Source organism: Peromyscus eremicus, chromosome 1 (assembly GCF_949786415.1).
Source record: "Peromyscus eremicus chromosome 1, PerEre_H2_v1, whole genome shotgun sequence".
Lineage (NCBI taxonomy): Eukaryota > Metazoa > Chordata > Mammalia > Rodentia > Cricetidae > Peromyscus > Peromyscus eremicus.
The window spans coordinates 33,093,967-33,109,058 of record NC_081416.1 but is presented as its reverse complement, the minus strand read 5'-3'; the positions used below and the strand labels follow the sequence as shown (position 1 = coordinate 33,109,058).

At 46.2% G+C, this 15,092-nt stretch overlaps 1 protein-coding gene and 1 long non-coding RNA gene across 3 annotated transcripts in view; one reads left to right on the top strand and one right to left on the bottom strand.

Moving 5' to 3' along the window:
- Rcl1 (RNA terminal phosphate cyclase like 1) overlaps positions 1-14,875 on the top strand; it is a 44,344-nt gene extending 29,469 nt beyond the window's left edge. The window contains exons 7-9 of one of the 2 annotated variants that reach the window (XM_059259207.1): positions 1,383-1,539; positions 5,120-5,223; positions 14,164-14,875. In XM_059259207.1, coding sequence (XP_059115190.1) covers positions 1,383-1,539; positions 5,120-5,223; positions 14,164-14,314 — 412 coding nt within the window. In that variant the 3' untranslated portion in view covers positions 14,315-14,875. The remainder of the gene's footprint in view (positions 1-1,382; positions 1,540-5,119; positions 5,224-14,163) is intronic. The other variant, XM_059259215.1, reaches the window with a different exon arrangement.
- LOC131908179 (uncharacterized) lies at positions 2,958-4,030 on the bottom strand. Its single transcript, XR_009378567.1, has 2 exons — positions 3,652-4,030; positions 2,958-3,143 (listed from the first exon to the last, which is right to left on the bottom strand). It is a non-coding gene; the product is annotated as an uncharacterized LOC131908179 (long non-coding RNA).
- Positions 14,876-15,092: the final 217 nt, after the last annotated feature.

Here is a 15,092-nt window from a genome sequence, read left to right as displayed (position 1 = left end):
AGAACAGCGTTGAATGGTATTAAAGGAGACAGCACAGTGTTGCAGTTGTGTATGGAGTGTGCCATTGGTAAAGCTTTCTGATGGATGCATTTACTTTGCATTGGACAAAGTACATTTGAGGCATCAAATCTGGCAAATCTGTGGAGAGGTGCTTCATTTTCTTGTTTACAGACTGGTAATTTATTTATTTTCCTTCTGGCTAAATTGGTTGTCACTGTGTTTTGTGAGGACAGACTCTCAGGTGTTTACCCAGCATGTTCCAGTTCCTGGCTATGGAAGCTTCCCCCAGGTGCTTGCTTGTTGGATGCATGAGTAAGTTAGTTGTGGTCCTGGACAGTTAGGTTCTAGCTGTTGGGTGGTAGAAACATGGCAGAGACCACAGTGCCAGCTCATTGACCATAGGTCAGTGAGTTCTCAGTTTAGTGCTGTCTCCAGACAAAAGTGCAAAGATGTAACTCCTTTTGCCCTTTCTGGTTTCATACTTCTCATTATGGGAAACATCTGGTCTTTCTCAGACTTGAAGTCAGATGGTGTCCCAGGCTGTAGTATGTTCTGAATTGGCAGCAGTTCAGGGTCGAATGGGAACCAGAGAACTTGCTAGGCTCTGGCATCTGTAAGGCCTGCATTTGAGATTTACCTTTGTCACTTTTCAACTGAGTGGACATGGTCCAGGCTGCTTATTCTCAGCATATTCTCATTTGTAAAATGAAGGCAGTGGTAACTTCTAATAAGACTGAAGTAGCCCCGGTGTTATGTGCATGCTTGGTACCTGGAAGCCTGTTGACACCATATTCTGTGAGTCTTTGTAAAGAGCAGGGAGGGAGAAAGTAAGGAATTGGAAATGCAAACTTGCCTCTTGCCTTGGTTCTGCTTTGTGTGCCTCTGTGGTGATATATTATATACCCCAATAAAGCTTACCTGGGAATCGGAGGACAGAGCCAGCCACTAAATTAGACATAGAGGTCAGACAGTGGTGGCACAAACCTTTAATCCTATCACTCGGAAGGCAGAGATCCATCTGAATCTCTGTGAGTTCAAGGCTACACCGGGCTACATGAGAGAAAGAGCCAGGCACTGGTGTGACACATGCCTTTAATCCCAGGAAGTAATAAGGCATGAAGAAACAGGAACTCACTCTCTTGAGGCTGAGGATTTCGTAGAGGTAAGCTAGTGGCTGGCTATTCTGCTTCTCTGATCTTTCAGCTTTCACCCCAATATCTGGCTCTGGGTTTTTTTTTTTAAATTATTATTATTATAAGACCTTTTAAGATTTGTGTTACATGCCTCAGTGTTCTGTATTTCTTTAATGAAGAACATATACCTGTCTTTGTAGGCTACTGTGTGTACCTTCACTTACTCAGTGTCTGCCTTTGAATCATTAGGTCTCCAGGCTTTGGACTGTCGCTGGTGGCAGAGACTACCAATGGTACCTTCCTGAGTGCTGAACTGGCCTCTAATCCCCAGGGCCAGGGAGCAGCGGTGCTTCCTGAGGACCTTGGCAGGAACTGTGCAAAGCTGCTGCTTGAAGAAATCTACAGGGTATGTCCCCTCCTCTGCAGATGCACGGAAAGGGGAACAATCTGAAGAAGGCAATTGGTGTCTGTCTGTCTTTATTCCTTTCTAAGCACTTAAGCTAGAGAGCTAACCTCTGCTTGTGCACCAAGCGTTTAGAATGAACTAGTTTAATTAGTTCATGAGCAGAGAGCTAGCTCTATTGGGACATAGAACAGATAAGTTTTAATGGAGACAGAGGAGAGAAATGGAGCAGTCAGAAAAGGCAGTGAGCTTCAGAACGAAACACAGAAGCAGGGAAAGTAACGTGGAGGCTGGCACACGGACCTGACCAAGAAGAACAAGCGTTCTTGTTCTCGGTCTCTCGCTCTTTCCCCATCTGTTTTTATTTTATGTGCATGCTTGTATATTTGTGCACCACATGCATACCTGGTGCCTGCAGAGGCCTAAAGAGGCTGTCAGATCCCCTGGAACATGTGGCTGTGAGCCACTGTTTGGGTGCTGCAATGAATCTGGGTTCTCTTCAAGAGTAGCCAGTGTTCTTAACCACCAAGCCATCTCTCTCGCTCTGGGACTACTCTCTCTTATTCCCCCCAACCCCCAGTTGTTCTTATGTGGAGATAGGGACTCACCTTCAGATTTGTCAAGGTAGAAATCTGGGTTTGTATGTGGATAGATTTCGCAGTATATTCTAGAGTACTGAAGACTGTCTAGGGAAGGCCAGGCTGTCACAGCATGGTGGAGGCTCTGGAAAGTGTGAGAACTGGGCAGTGGTAAAGAGAGACTTCACCATTTTGCTTCTGCACTTCTATGGGTAGGATTCAGCTCAGGTTGACTGCATTCTTCATGGCCACAAACTGTTGATCACAGGTGCAGTAGACACATAAAAAGCACACATTTCACTGTGCCATAGCTGAGGTGACTGACAGTAGGAGGAGACTGTGAGGGAAGAGAAGATGCTAGCAAAAGGAAAATCCGTTCCTAAGAGAGCACGTTACGGATCCGATTCCCAGAATGACCACACAGTGGAGGACTGCTGAACATGGCAGCCTGCTCTCCTGAGCCAAGCCTGGCATGGAAACCTGCCCAGTGATCATGTGACAAAAGTCAGCATTCTCACAGTGGGGACGGGGGAGACCGAACTGTTTCAGAATTAAGTAAACACTGGTCCTAAGTGTCTGTGTTTAGACTCATTAAGTTAGGAGTGCCTCCTGATACACCGAAGAGCATGCATGGCATAGCCGCTGGGCTTGATGCTGGGAGCAGTGGAGACAGGAAGTCAGGTCCTCCTCAAGACATGGCCTGTCAGGAATCTTGGGTAGCCCAGTCTGGTGCAGGTTGTTTGGTGCCAAATTCAGTTCATTTTTGATGACAGATTCAGCGTTGGTTTTGAAAGTAAGTGATTAGATGTGTATAGGTAAATGATGAAGCCATCGACTCACCAGTTACCTAATTCATGAAGTTTTATTAAATTTTCCATCTCTATGTTGTGTTGGGTAAAGGGTGTGGTGGGAGCTAGCTGTCTAGTCTCTGAGGTCCTTGTTGGCTTGTGTAGGTCTTCTCTTCCTGACCTTGTGGGCTGGTTCGTCCTCTCTCCGACTGTGGGGACACTTCTGTCCCTTTCTAGTAGACTGTGGGAAAATGAAAAACACTGTGTTCCAGAGAAGTTCAACAGGCACCCATGGGCACAGCTGGAGTTTGGGTTTCATATCATTAATAGCAGACTCCAGCCCTGGGGTAAAAGCATAGCCTACTAGTTCCAGGAGGAAAACATACAGCCTGGATTAGGTATTGAATTCTTATCTTTAAATGAGATCTTTTAAAAACCATTATTGTTCCTCAACCAAATTTGCTTTGTTTTAGTCATTAAGAAAACTTCGTGTGAGTGTCTCTAGTGTTTAATTAGTAAAAGGATGAAATACTGAATGCTCTTTTGACTACTTCTCTGTAGGTCTGTCTGTGATGTGACATGTAAATGATAACCCCGCCCCCATCTGAAAGTGCTCCTTTTTTTTTTTTTTTTAAACAAAATTGTGAGCCTGTGAGTCTCTGACCCGGTTCCTTCTGCTCATGGGTTACCATGCCCTACTGGTTTTTCCCTGCTGTTCCAGACACTGCCCTGCTCTCTTTCCGCCTCACCTCACTTCACACTCCCTCGGGAGCTGCTCTCCTTGTCTTCAGAGGGGAGGTCCTTTCCACATCCTCTTCAGCCTCCCTCTCAGTCTGTCTCACCCTCCAAACTTGACTTGATCTCTTCACGTCTGTGCTGGGAGCCCTGTGCTGGCTCCTTACCTTCCCGGAATGCAGTTGGTATTTGTGACCAGTTAGGAAGCCCCACCTCCCGTATTGCCCCTCCCCCTTCCCCCAGATTACATGTGTCTGTGAAGAGCCCGGCCTCTTTCCCGTTGGCTGGGGGCCATTCCACCATGCTGCTCTTCTCTTCTTTCCAAGGCCTGCCTATGCCTCCAGGCCATTTCAAAGGCCTGCTCCCCAAAGCCTGCTTCTCTTGTTGGACAAGTCACACCCTCCTCTGTGCCCTCACATCTTGCAGTCCCCCCCCCCCCCACCTCCAGCCTCAGTGGTGTGCTGTACACGGACCCTGACATCTTTATTGCATTAACACCTCACTCCAGTACCTAACACAAGTCAGCTGAGGATGATGCAATAGAGCTCCGCGCAGGAAACAGACAGAAGAGAATAGTTTAATTTTAGGCAGTCTCAGGAAAATGAACAAGAGCTGTGAAACAATTAGTTTTGTTCGTCAGACTTCCTGTTGTGTATGGACAAGCAGCTTTTGTCCTAAAGTTTGCTGGATAAATGAAAAATGTTTCTTGTTCTTTATTAACTTAAGGAGAGGAATGGGTTCTCAAAAGGCCTACTAAACAGAGTGACAGCCGAGGACTGTTTGCTTTTTTTTAAAGACACATATTTAAACAGAAACTCAGCTGACATGATTGGAAATACAGGATGAAGAAAGGAAGCAACCCAAACAGTTGTCCTTCAGGATGAGCGTTTTGAAGAAAATTGTGTTTTGCCTGTGCTTGGAAGAAGAAACAGGAAAGGAGTCTTGGGGAGAGATAACGGCTCAGTAATGAGAACAGGTGGTCTTGACCCTTGGCAGTGCCAAGTCATGGGAAGAGGCAACGAGCAGTTCAGAGCAGATAGGATGAGTGCAGGGACACCTCAAAGAGAGTCCCTCAGTGTGTGATGACTGCTCTGAGACACACCCAGTGAGCATAGGTCGTCTGCTTAACCCTTGGGCAACTACACTGGCCTCGAACTGTACATGCCTTCTTTACTCGGTAAGATGATGCCCTCTGTTGCCCCAGCTATGAAGGGAGGAGTTTCATTGTTTTTGCCCACTAGAGGTATGCCTGGGAATGCTGACTTCCTGTGTTGTCATGTTGTCAGCTGTTGCTTGGGTTAGCCCGAGCTGGTTGCTAGACCAGATGTCCTCAGGATCCCGTGCTCCGTTGTTCCTGTGTGAACTGCAGTGCACTGCTCCGGAGCCTCTGGTATCCTGATGGTTTCTGCCTTCCTCTCCCTGCTTGCTGGTTCCTCTTTCTGTTTGTACTAGAATTAACCACTAGAGTGTTTGTGTTTACAGGGCGGATGTGTGGACTCGACCAACCAAAGTCTAGTTCTGCTGCTCATGACCCTTGGACAGCAGGACGTTTCCAAAGTCCTGCTGGGACCACTCTCCCCCTACACGTAAGCTCTTTTCAGTTGACCTCATTATTCTGTTCAGTTTGATTTTCTGATTGTACAGAATGACAAGATGTGCTGCATGTAGCCTGTGACCACAGCAGTGTGCCTGCTTGCATTGGTCTTTACCAGCCAGCAGTTGTGACTGTCAGCCTGGTGTTTGGTCACACATGGGTTTGGGACTTCCCTTCTTCTATGACAGCTGTTGTCCTCATGTTATCTGAGCTGCATCCGGTATAGATCGGGCAGTTCTTGTGTCTGTACTTCATATTTCCTCAATTTTCTGGAGATAAACTTTTATATAGCTTGAAGTTTTTCCAATCCCATCTTTCCGCTAGCATTCTTACTGTGGCAAATGGGTTATTTTTCCATTGGTATGAAGTATTAGCTGGCTGGGAGAGACAAATTGATAGGAATGTTACCAAACCAGTTGGGAAGTTATAGAGGTGAGTTCGGGCAGTTTGGATATTAGCAGAAATTAACTGCTAAGGTATAAAAACTTTCATACTCCCAAAACAGTAGCTAGCCAGAAGAGTCAACTTACAGAGCGCAAAGCGAAAGAAGCATTTCTAGTCAGGAGTAAGTGAACAGGTTTGAAAATAGGCTCTGTGTGTGTGTGTGTGTGTGTGTGTGTGTGTGTGTGTGTACATGCACATGTACTTATGTGCTTACAGACTTAAAGGTAGCTGTGTGACCAGCTAGGGGTGGTAGATTGGGGAGGTGCAGGTAGTCTGAGACTGAACTGTCCTTTTTCGGTTATCATGGTACCGATGCTGTATATCTGAAAGGTACAGTACTGTGATAACTGAAGAATGGTGGTGCCATCACGTTGGGGTGGGGGCGACGCTTTGGCAACCGGAAACTTGGAAGAGAATCTTTTACTTTTTGAGTTGGCAGTGGGAGTTTTTTAGAATGGAAGATGAAAGAGAGTGCACTGTTAGCAGCAGGGGAAACTGATAAGCAGGACCTGAAGAGCCACACATTATCTCCTGATAATGTGTGTAAAGCGTTTTACAGGGCAGGAAACCTAGAGTTGAGTAATCCAACCACTTCAGTAGTCAACATTGCTCCAAGAGAATGGCACTGGGGCTTCCAGAGAGGAGGTGGAGGCGAGCACATGGCCCCAGGTGCAGGAGTCGCCTCCCGTCAGAGTTGCCTGAAGCAGCTGGTGGCTGTGTGAGCATCCTGGGGCTGTTGGCTTCTTAGCTGGTCAGTGCTGTGTCCAGCTTCTGCTCCAGGGCAGCAGAGGCCTCGTGGCTCTCCTGGAGACAGACAGCAAGAGCCACTGTCTCCAAATGTATGTGGACATCATGTGAACTGGGAATATATGGTTTTTTTTTTTTATGCTTTTTTAAAAAGTTGTTTTTGGAGAGTGTTTCAGTTTGGCTTTGGGGCCTTGTATAATCTTTTAATGTCTACAGCCTCTCTGGAGATGACTAGGATGTGACTGGTCCCTCCTCAGCATGTCCTTCACCACATGATCCTTTTAGGTTTCCTTTCTTCTTCCAGAAACCTAAAATTACTACAGCTCCTGGGAAAACAGTAGTCTGCTCTGAGTGGAGCGTTAAAACAGTAGACCAGATAGGAGCGTTCTGTGCTTGGAGATTTGGGCCTGAAGCTTAGACACGTACTCCTTCCTCTGCGGCTTTCTGCAGAGGGTTTTTCCCAGGGTGGGAAAGTGCACCGGAACCCCTCCTGCCACGTGCCCCACCTGCCCCAAGCACTTTTCGATGTAAGCAAGCACAGTCGGAGGAAAGGGAGCTATGTTCAGCCGAGACAGGTCTGTGATTGGGACCCTTTTGTCCTTAATCTTGTGGAAGGCTCCAACATCTCAGAACGATAAAGGATGAACCTGGGACCTTACAAGCATAATTGCATCTATCTATTCATGGGACAGGTTCCATGACTCATCATGGGGGTAGGGAGAGTATCACGTGCATTTTCTTGTGCCATAAAGTCATAAAACACAGTTTTTAAACCTCACTTTCCTCAAGGAAAGCAGAAGGAAGAGTCATGGTTTGAAAAAAGCGTGTGTATTTCTTCTGGCAGTTTGCATGTGTTTGATGTCCTTGAGTGGCATTTAAGTGCCGACTGTGGAGCACCAGGACTAAGAACGTTTTCTCTCTGTGTTCAGGTTTCTGCTGGGAAGTCAGGGGTGCTGTGTTCCTCCCTGCCCTGCCCTCCCCATTGCTAGAGGAGGGTGCTGTTTCCATCCCTCTGTACTGTTTGAGAAAACAGTCTACATAGGTGAACTTCTTGAGGCCAGGTATTTTTTTTCTCAGTAGAATAAGTATTATTGGATGCCATTGACCTGTGAAGGGAATCTCTCTTTTTTCTTTTTCTTTTTTTTTTTTAATTTGAATATTGTTGACTTCCAGTTGGTGACTGTATTTCTACCCTGTGCCTCAGAAGCTTAATTTTACAGTTTAGGGAGAGATTATACTTTATTTAAAAGTTGAAATAACATCAACAAATATATATATCAGTATATCATCAGGTGTCTTAGAATGCTCAGAAATCGTGACAGGAGGTCAGAGCTAGCAGGCGTCGGCTTTCTGCCTGTGCATACGGCCTTGAAGTCCAACCCTTGTGGACCTGAGTGCTGTCTGTGCCGCAGGGCCACCAGGAGGCTGACGGTGAGCATCGCCCGCCTGCTGTCAATAACGTGGACGGCCCTAAAGTCAGCAGCTGTGCAGACAGACTGAAGCGTGGCTGGTCCAGTGCTTGGCCGCATTCCTGGCACCGTATCTGAGGAACTCATCCTGCCTGGACACCCCACATCCCAGTCTGTTCTCCCCATCATGTCACTTTGAGCGCCAGGAGGTAGAGTCGGCTGTACATTAGCTACCGAGCTGTCTGTCAATCTGAATCGATTACTTTTAAGAATTACGATTGACTTCTAGTCACACTTCTTCACCAACCGTACATTCTTATTTATTCTTCCCCAGAATTGTGGAAGTCGTGTTTGTTTAATAGACACAGTGTTTACTGTGAGCAGAACACTTGTTTAGTTGGTTTTGGGTTTTGTTTGTTTCTGTTTCTAATACTACAGATCAAACCAGTGAGTGCCATATGCTGTTCAGCCAGGCGAGTGCTCTGCCACTCAGCTAGACAAGCGAGCCTCAACCCCCAGATAATATTTGGAAAATGACTTCTTCTTTTTTTTTTTTTTTTTTGAGATTGTAATAGAATTACATCATTTTCCCCTTTCCTCAAACCTCCAAACTCTCCCATAACCCTTCCTTTCTCTCTTTCAAATTCATGGTCTCTTGTTCTTTAATGGTTACATACATGCATGCATACATATTCCTAAATACATAAATAGAGTCTGCTCAGTCTGTGTAATGTTACTTGTGTGTTTTCAGGGCTGACCATTGATACTGGATGGCCAGTAGACGTGCCCTTCCCTGGGGAAACTGTCTCTCCCGCTCTCAGCGTTTCCCCGTTGCCTCTGGTGTTTTGTGTAGGGGTGAGGCCTCCTGGGCTTTCCCACCCCGTCCGTCCACTTCAGCGTAGCTGTTGCTGTTGTCCTTGTTCAGCTCATGTATCGGCAGCCATGCTGGTGAGACTCTGACTTTTCTAGAAGCCACAATCTCACAATAAACTCCTTGATCCTTTGGCTCTTAAAATCTTTCCACCCTCTTCCAAAATGTTCCCTGAGCCTTAGGTACGGGAATTGTAGGCGTATCTATCCATTGGGACTTGGCTCCACAACTCTGCGTTTTGATTGGTTGTGGTTTTCTGTAGTGGTCTCCCTCTGTTGCAAGTAGAGAAATTTCCTTGATGTGTGAGAACTGCACTTAGCTGTGGGTATAAGGACAAATATTCAGAATGTAGTTAGGGCGTATGCTGGCTTAGAAGTGGTGCTTGTAGGTTCTCCTCCAAGATCCAGGACCAGGTGTGGTTTCTCTCTTGTTAAACAGAAAGATGTCTTTTTACATCTTTTAACTCATGTAGTTTTCAGCATAACCTGTGTGAGTGAAAAAGTAGGTGCTATTGTGTGCATCAGAAGTGGTAAGACATGCCCCTTGCCAAGGTCACACAGAAAGCAAGTGGGGTTCTGACTGGGATACAGCTTCTCCTACCACTGTTAGCTCATGTAAGAGCTGGGGTCCTGTCCACTGTCACCGGCTTCTCAGTGCTTTGCTGACAGAGAATATCATGCTACAGCTTTCAGAGGTCCTCATTTCAGCTTCTGCCACATCTTAGACCATGACCCTTTAAACTTGAGTAATGACTTCTTTCCTTTAGCTAGGGGAGTGCCGAAGTACAAAAGCCTCTGTCCTTCAACCTCAGGTGCACCTCAGCTGCTCAGGGCTGCTTGCTCACACAGCCAAGCACACCCATGTGACAGTCTCCTGATTATTGGCTTTGCTGCTTGCTGGGAGGACTTGCAGGGAGCACTTGCAGCATCCCCTGCCTGATTATTGGCTTTGCTGCTTGCTGGGAGGACTTGCAGGGAGCACTTGCTGGGAGCACTTTCAGTGTCCCCTGCCATACATTTATCAAGTGCAGTGAAAGTTGAAATGCCCTGTGACACTTTTTATATTTCAACCTTAGGAAATGTTTGGATTATAGTAAAATAAAATGATCCCTGCTTGTGGAGGGTGGTTGGCTAAACTCAGCCTGGATTCCTGTATGCCAGGAGTGCAGCCAGCCTGGTTTTCTTTCCTGTTGCCTCTCACCGAGTTTAATAACGTCATGCTTGGAGTAGAGTTTAAGTGTTGTTGGCATCAGACACACCACTGATCTCAAAAGCTGCCATGTACTGAGTGCAAGGGAACACGGGAAGCAGTTTTTCCTACTCTCAGATCTTATGCCTCAGCCTCCAGGGACAACTCCTACACCTACTGCGTTGCTAACCTTAGCCTTACCCACATCCAGGTGACAGCCTGCTGGATGGTGGGAGAGGAAGCAGGGTTTTCTGTTTGGGTCACTGCCCCCTCCTCTCAGGCTTCCCAGGGGCACTTGCAGGGACTGTGTCTGAGCTTGTCCTCCTGGTTGTTGGGACTCTGGGGCAGACGGTCCTTCCCTGTGGACAGCGGCAGGGGGAACGACTGACCTTTGGAAATCTACAGAGACGACTATCTCTGCTTCCAGAATTCTCTGAAACCTGCTTGTCAGATAGACTGGAGGTTTTCATAAAAAAGTCTTGTTTGTTTTGAAAGTGAATCACTTTGTTCTGGAAAAAAAAAAAATCATTGCAGATCCTGTTGTCAAGTGAAAAACTAAGATCCTTCACTCAAAAGTTGCGTAGAACTCCAGTTGCCCCAAGTGGTTTACCTATAAGAAAAGCTGCCCCTTGCTCTTGGATCAGTTTTCCCTTTCTTAAGGAAGCTGTTTGTTTGGATTTCACACCTTCCCTGTTCACTTTTCAGCTTCATTTTTGCTTTTTACTATGCCAGCTACAGAAGATGTAGGGAAGAGGCTGGAGCTGGGCGCAGGACATTCTGATATATACCTCAATCCCATCTGTTACAGCCTTCCTCCCACAGCTTGAGAGGTTGGCAGAACACCCTGTAGACAGTCCAGACAGCCTTTGCTTTTCTTAACTGTTCCAAAAGCTGCAAATCCCTCAGGGTTGCACACACATGGGCCCACACACTCAGCTCTGCGTCTCTCCCACCCTCCACGACACCAGGCAAGCTGAAGTCCCCAGGAGTTCTGCCAGCTGGGGAGGGCGTCTGGTTTTTTGAGCACAGTTGAATGATTCAGAGTGAGGTAGCTGGGTGAGGCCCAGAGGATCGCTTGCCTCAGGCCCGTGTTAGTACACCACAGCAGCGAGGGACAAGCCGTCTTCCCCCGGGGCGTGCGGATGAGGGGTGAGGGCCTGGTGTTGTCTCTGCTGTGGCCAACTGGAAGCTTGGCCACAGCTGGGGCTTGTTTATCTGTGGGGTTCATGTCTTTGTTTTCTTTTTTCCCTAAGACAGAATGGGATGGATGGAGAAAGGGAAAAGAACACAAGGAAAAAGTTTCCCACAGGTAGTCAAACCAGAAAGCCAGCAGGGGGAGAACTTACTTCCTTGCTTACCAAGAACGTTGCTGATTATGTTTCTGTTACCCCACCGCCTCCCTTCTTTCTGGTGCCTCGTTATCAAATGCCGTCAGTAGCAGGGAGGGAGTTTGATGTGTGCAGAAGGCCGTCACTGTTGAAGTGCATAGATGACTCAGGCAGGGGGTCAGCCCAGTGTGGCAATAACTTAAGGAGCCCCTAAAAGAGAACGTGACGGGTGTTACTGCTAAGAAAGGCTTCATGGAAGAATTGAGAAATGGGCTTGTGTTGTAAAGATGAAGTCGTGTGTTCTTAGATGGAGGGACAGCAAAGTAGATCTCCCCTGAGCTCTGGTTCTGCCAGGTAGCTTAGTGGTTGGTTCTTTCTTGTGACATGCCAGGCAGCTCAGACAGAGGGTGAGTTCATCAGCCACCCTTTAGTCTCTCAGTATCTTTCCCCTCCTGTGACTGGATCAGAAGCACAGGGGAGGCACATTCACTGCAGCAGACTTTATCCTTAGTTTCATGCATAATTGACTACGGGTGGGACCCAGGATCAGTACATGTTAAAAACTCATATATATGTATTTATTTAAACAGCCACATCTAAATATAATTCACATGGCCATACAGTTTACCCATTTACAGGGTACAGTTTAACAATTTTTAGTATACTCATAGAGTTGAATAACCACAGTCTAATTTTAGAACATTTTATCACCCGGAAAGAAACCCTGTGCCCATTTGTGGTCTCTGCCCATTCTTCCCACTCTGCCAGCTCTTTGTCTCAGTAATAGAGGTTGTTGTTGTTGTTGTTTTAGTTTTTCAAGATGGTTTCTCTGTTTAACCCTAGCTGTCCTGTAACCTGATTTGTAGACCAGGCTGGCCTTGAACTTAGATCTGCCTGCCTCGGCCTTCCAAGTGCTGGGATTAAAGGCATGCCAGCAAGCCTTGAAGCAATAGAGTTCTTATTGTGACCATTTCATAGAATACGAGTCATATAATATATGGTACTTATTGACCAGCTTCTTTCACTTAGCACAGTTTACAAAGCTTGTCCGTGATGTAGCATGTAGCACTTTAGAAAGCTGGGTGATACCCCATTGAATTTGACGCGTTTACTCTCTCATCAGTGGGTGGACATTCGGGTGGTTCCTTCGCTTTGACTCTTATGAACAGTGCTGTTACAGATGTATGTTTGTGCAGATGTTTTTGTAGGGCTTTCACTTCCCTCAGGCATGTATCTAAGAGTAAGATGTCATACCTTAACTCCTTGCTTGGGTCTGAGGGGCAGACTGTTTTCCAAGCAGTGGCGCTTTCCATCGCTGTCGGGGTGTGAAGTACTCACTCTTTGCCTTCCACCACACTCGTTACTGGGTGGCTTTCTTAGTGCCGCCATCCAGTTGAGCGTGAAGTGGGATCTTCCAGCACTTTTCCCTTTTCATTCCCTTCCCATGTGCTTGCTCTGCTTTCGGGGAACTCTACTTGGATCTCTTGCCTATCTTTTCAATTGTTTTCCTAAGTTGTTGTAAGAATTCTTTACATTTTCTCTTACTGCTGTTAAGAAACTGTTCACTATCCAAAAATAATGAAGTTCACCGTATACTTTCAGCCCTTACTGAGGTCTTTGAAGTGCTTGAGTTCGTTTTTTGTGTGTGATGGAGGAAGAGGTCTGGTTCCTTCATTCTTTGCTTGTGAATTATCAGTTATTCCCATATCGTTTGTGTAATTCTTTCTTGATCAAGCTTACGTGGTTTTATTTCTTGACCCTCAGTTCTGTTCCGCTGGTGTGCACGTCTAGTATTTGCAAAGTTCCTCAGGCGATCCACATGCACTTTAGGCTTAGAACTGCGTGGCTGGTATAGGGAGGTTGACGGGGTCGGGAAACAGCATAGCACAGGTGTCTGCATGATGCTTTATTGCCAATGGACAGAACAGGGTTCTTCACTTACTGGTGTTTCTTCAATCTACTGCTAGGGATGCTTGCTAGCAGTAGATTCCGAGTCCCTTTGCTCTGACAGCACAGAGTGTAGCAAAGAGGCGAGCATGTGTTTGCATGTGCTGTGAGTCTAGGCTTTTCTGGGAGGATGCTTCCTCTAACCCTTAGGAATCGATGTGTTTAGTGACTGCTCCAGGAGGTAAGCTGTCTGGTCAGACTGGGGTCATACTCAGCTTAGTAGGGCTGCTGTTTGAGGGCCCTGCAGCTGCTTTTTGCAGCCCACCTGAAGAATTGATGCCTCAGGTCCCCTCGGCAGGAATGCTGTTCTTGCTCTTACAGGAAGTGGTAAAAAGCAGCTTCATGAATCTTTCACAGTGCTCACTGTGAGCTCCTCCCTAGTGCCTTATTTACCATTTGTCTCCTATTAAATATGTGCAAATGCAGTTCTTCTCTTTCTCCGTTGCTCTATTTAAAATGTTGTAACTGTTCTTAAGAACTAGTTATACCAATAGATGGAAATTGTCATGGGGAGCATTCCCTTTTTCAACCTTCCATTTGACTGCCCTGTCCCTAGCACAGTAACAGCGCCTGTACGTCACAGACATTCAGGAAACACTGTTCAGTCCATGAAGGCAGTTGCTGGAGTTCAGTCGCAGAAATAGTCTTCATTTATCTGTTTACCCTGTGATGCTGTGACTCGTAGAAGTAAATGTTGTATGGACCACTCAAAGTTACCTCCATATTTATGTCTTCTCTCTAGCAAGTGTGTGGGACTAAATGGCTGGGTGTCTTGCACAAAACTCTAGGCTTCATTTCCAGCCAAACTTACCTTGCCGGTTGTGGGTGTCTGTAGGCTGCTCCAGTACTCTTGGGAAACTGACAGGCTATAAATGTTACTTAAGCAGTTTTGATTAGACATTTTTAACTTCAGTCTTCTTAGTCTCAAAAATTAAAATCGTGGGTTTTAAGAAGGCAGAGTTTCTTTTAAAATGAATGTTTTCATTATTTTCTTTTAGGATAGAATTTTTGCGGCATTTGAAGAGCTTTTTCCAGGTTATGTTTAAGATTGAAACCAAGCCATGTGGCGAGGAACTCAAGGGTGGGGACAAAGTGCTGATGACCTGTGTTGGTATTGGCTTCTCGAATCTCAGCAAGACCCTCAAGTGATGTTGTTACACCGTCAGCGTCTCTTGTGGGTGGATGAAGCAGAAGCTGCGGAGGACCAAAGGGACTGCGTCCAGATGTGTCCATCCAGGACGGGACAGCCTCTTAACATTAAGGACTTTATTAACTAGTTTTCCACTGAAAATACTGATGTGCAAATAAAAGACGTTTCTACCATGTGACTTCCAGCTCTTTCTCCAGTGACAGTGACATTCCTTGGAGGCCCAAGCTGTGAGCTTCCCAACTCATCTGGAGGAGGGGCCCTCAGGAAGTGGTCATGCTGCTAGAGCAGTCTTTGGACTGTGGTTTTGTGTGGGGATTAATGTGGCAGTGTGTGTGGAAGCCCTCTGTTCACCATGACAGACTATGAGAATGCCAGGGGCTGGGGCATTTGGTTTATCTCTTGTTTTGTGAATGAGCTGTTGCATGGGCACATGCTGTACTTAATCTGGTCAACTGTGTTTGTGAGGGACTGGTGGTTGGGATGGGGAGGGCAATTCTGGGGTGTCTTTAGGTGTTTTCTGTATTCCAGGTATGGCATAAATTTTCTTTTTATTCTTCTAATAGCACTGTAGTGTAAATTATTATTTCCGTAAGAAAATTCAAAAGGATATTTTGTTTGTTTGATGTTTATAATGCAAGAACATTAGATCTTCTGGTTTAAAGGTGCAACAGCCAGAGTCCGCGATGTTACCTACTCGTAAGCTAATGTTCCTGTTTCATGGATGCTAGCAAGAGTCCTAGCTATCAAAGTCCTGGGTCAGAGACATGGACTTGGGAG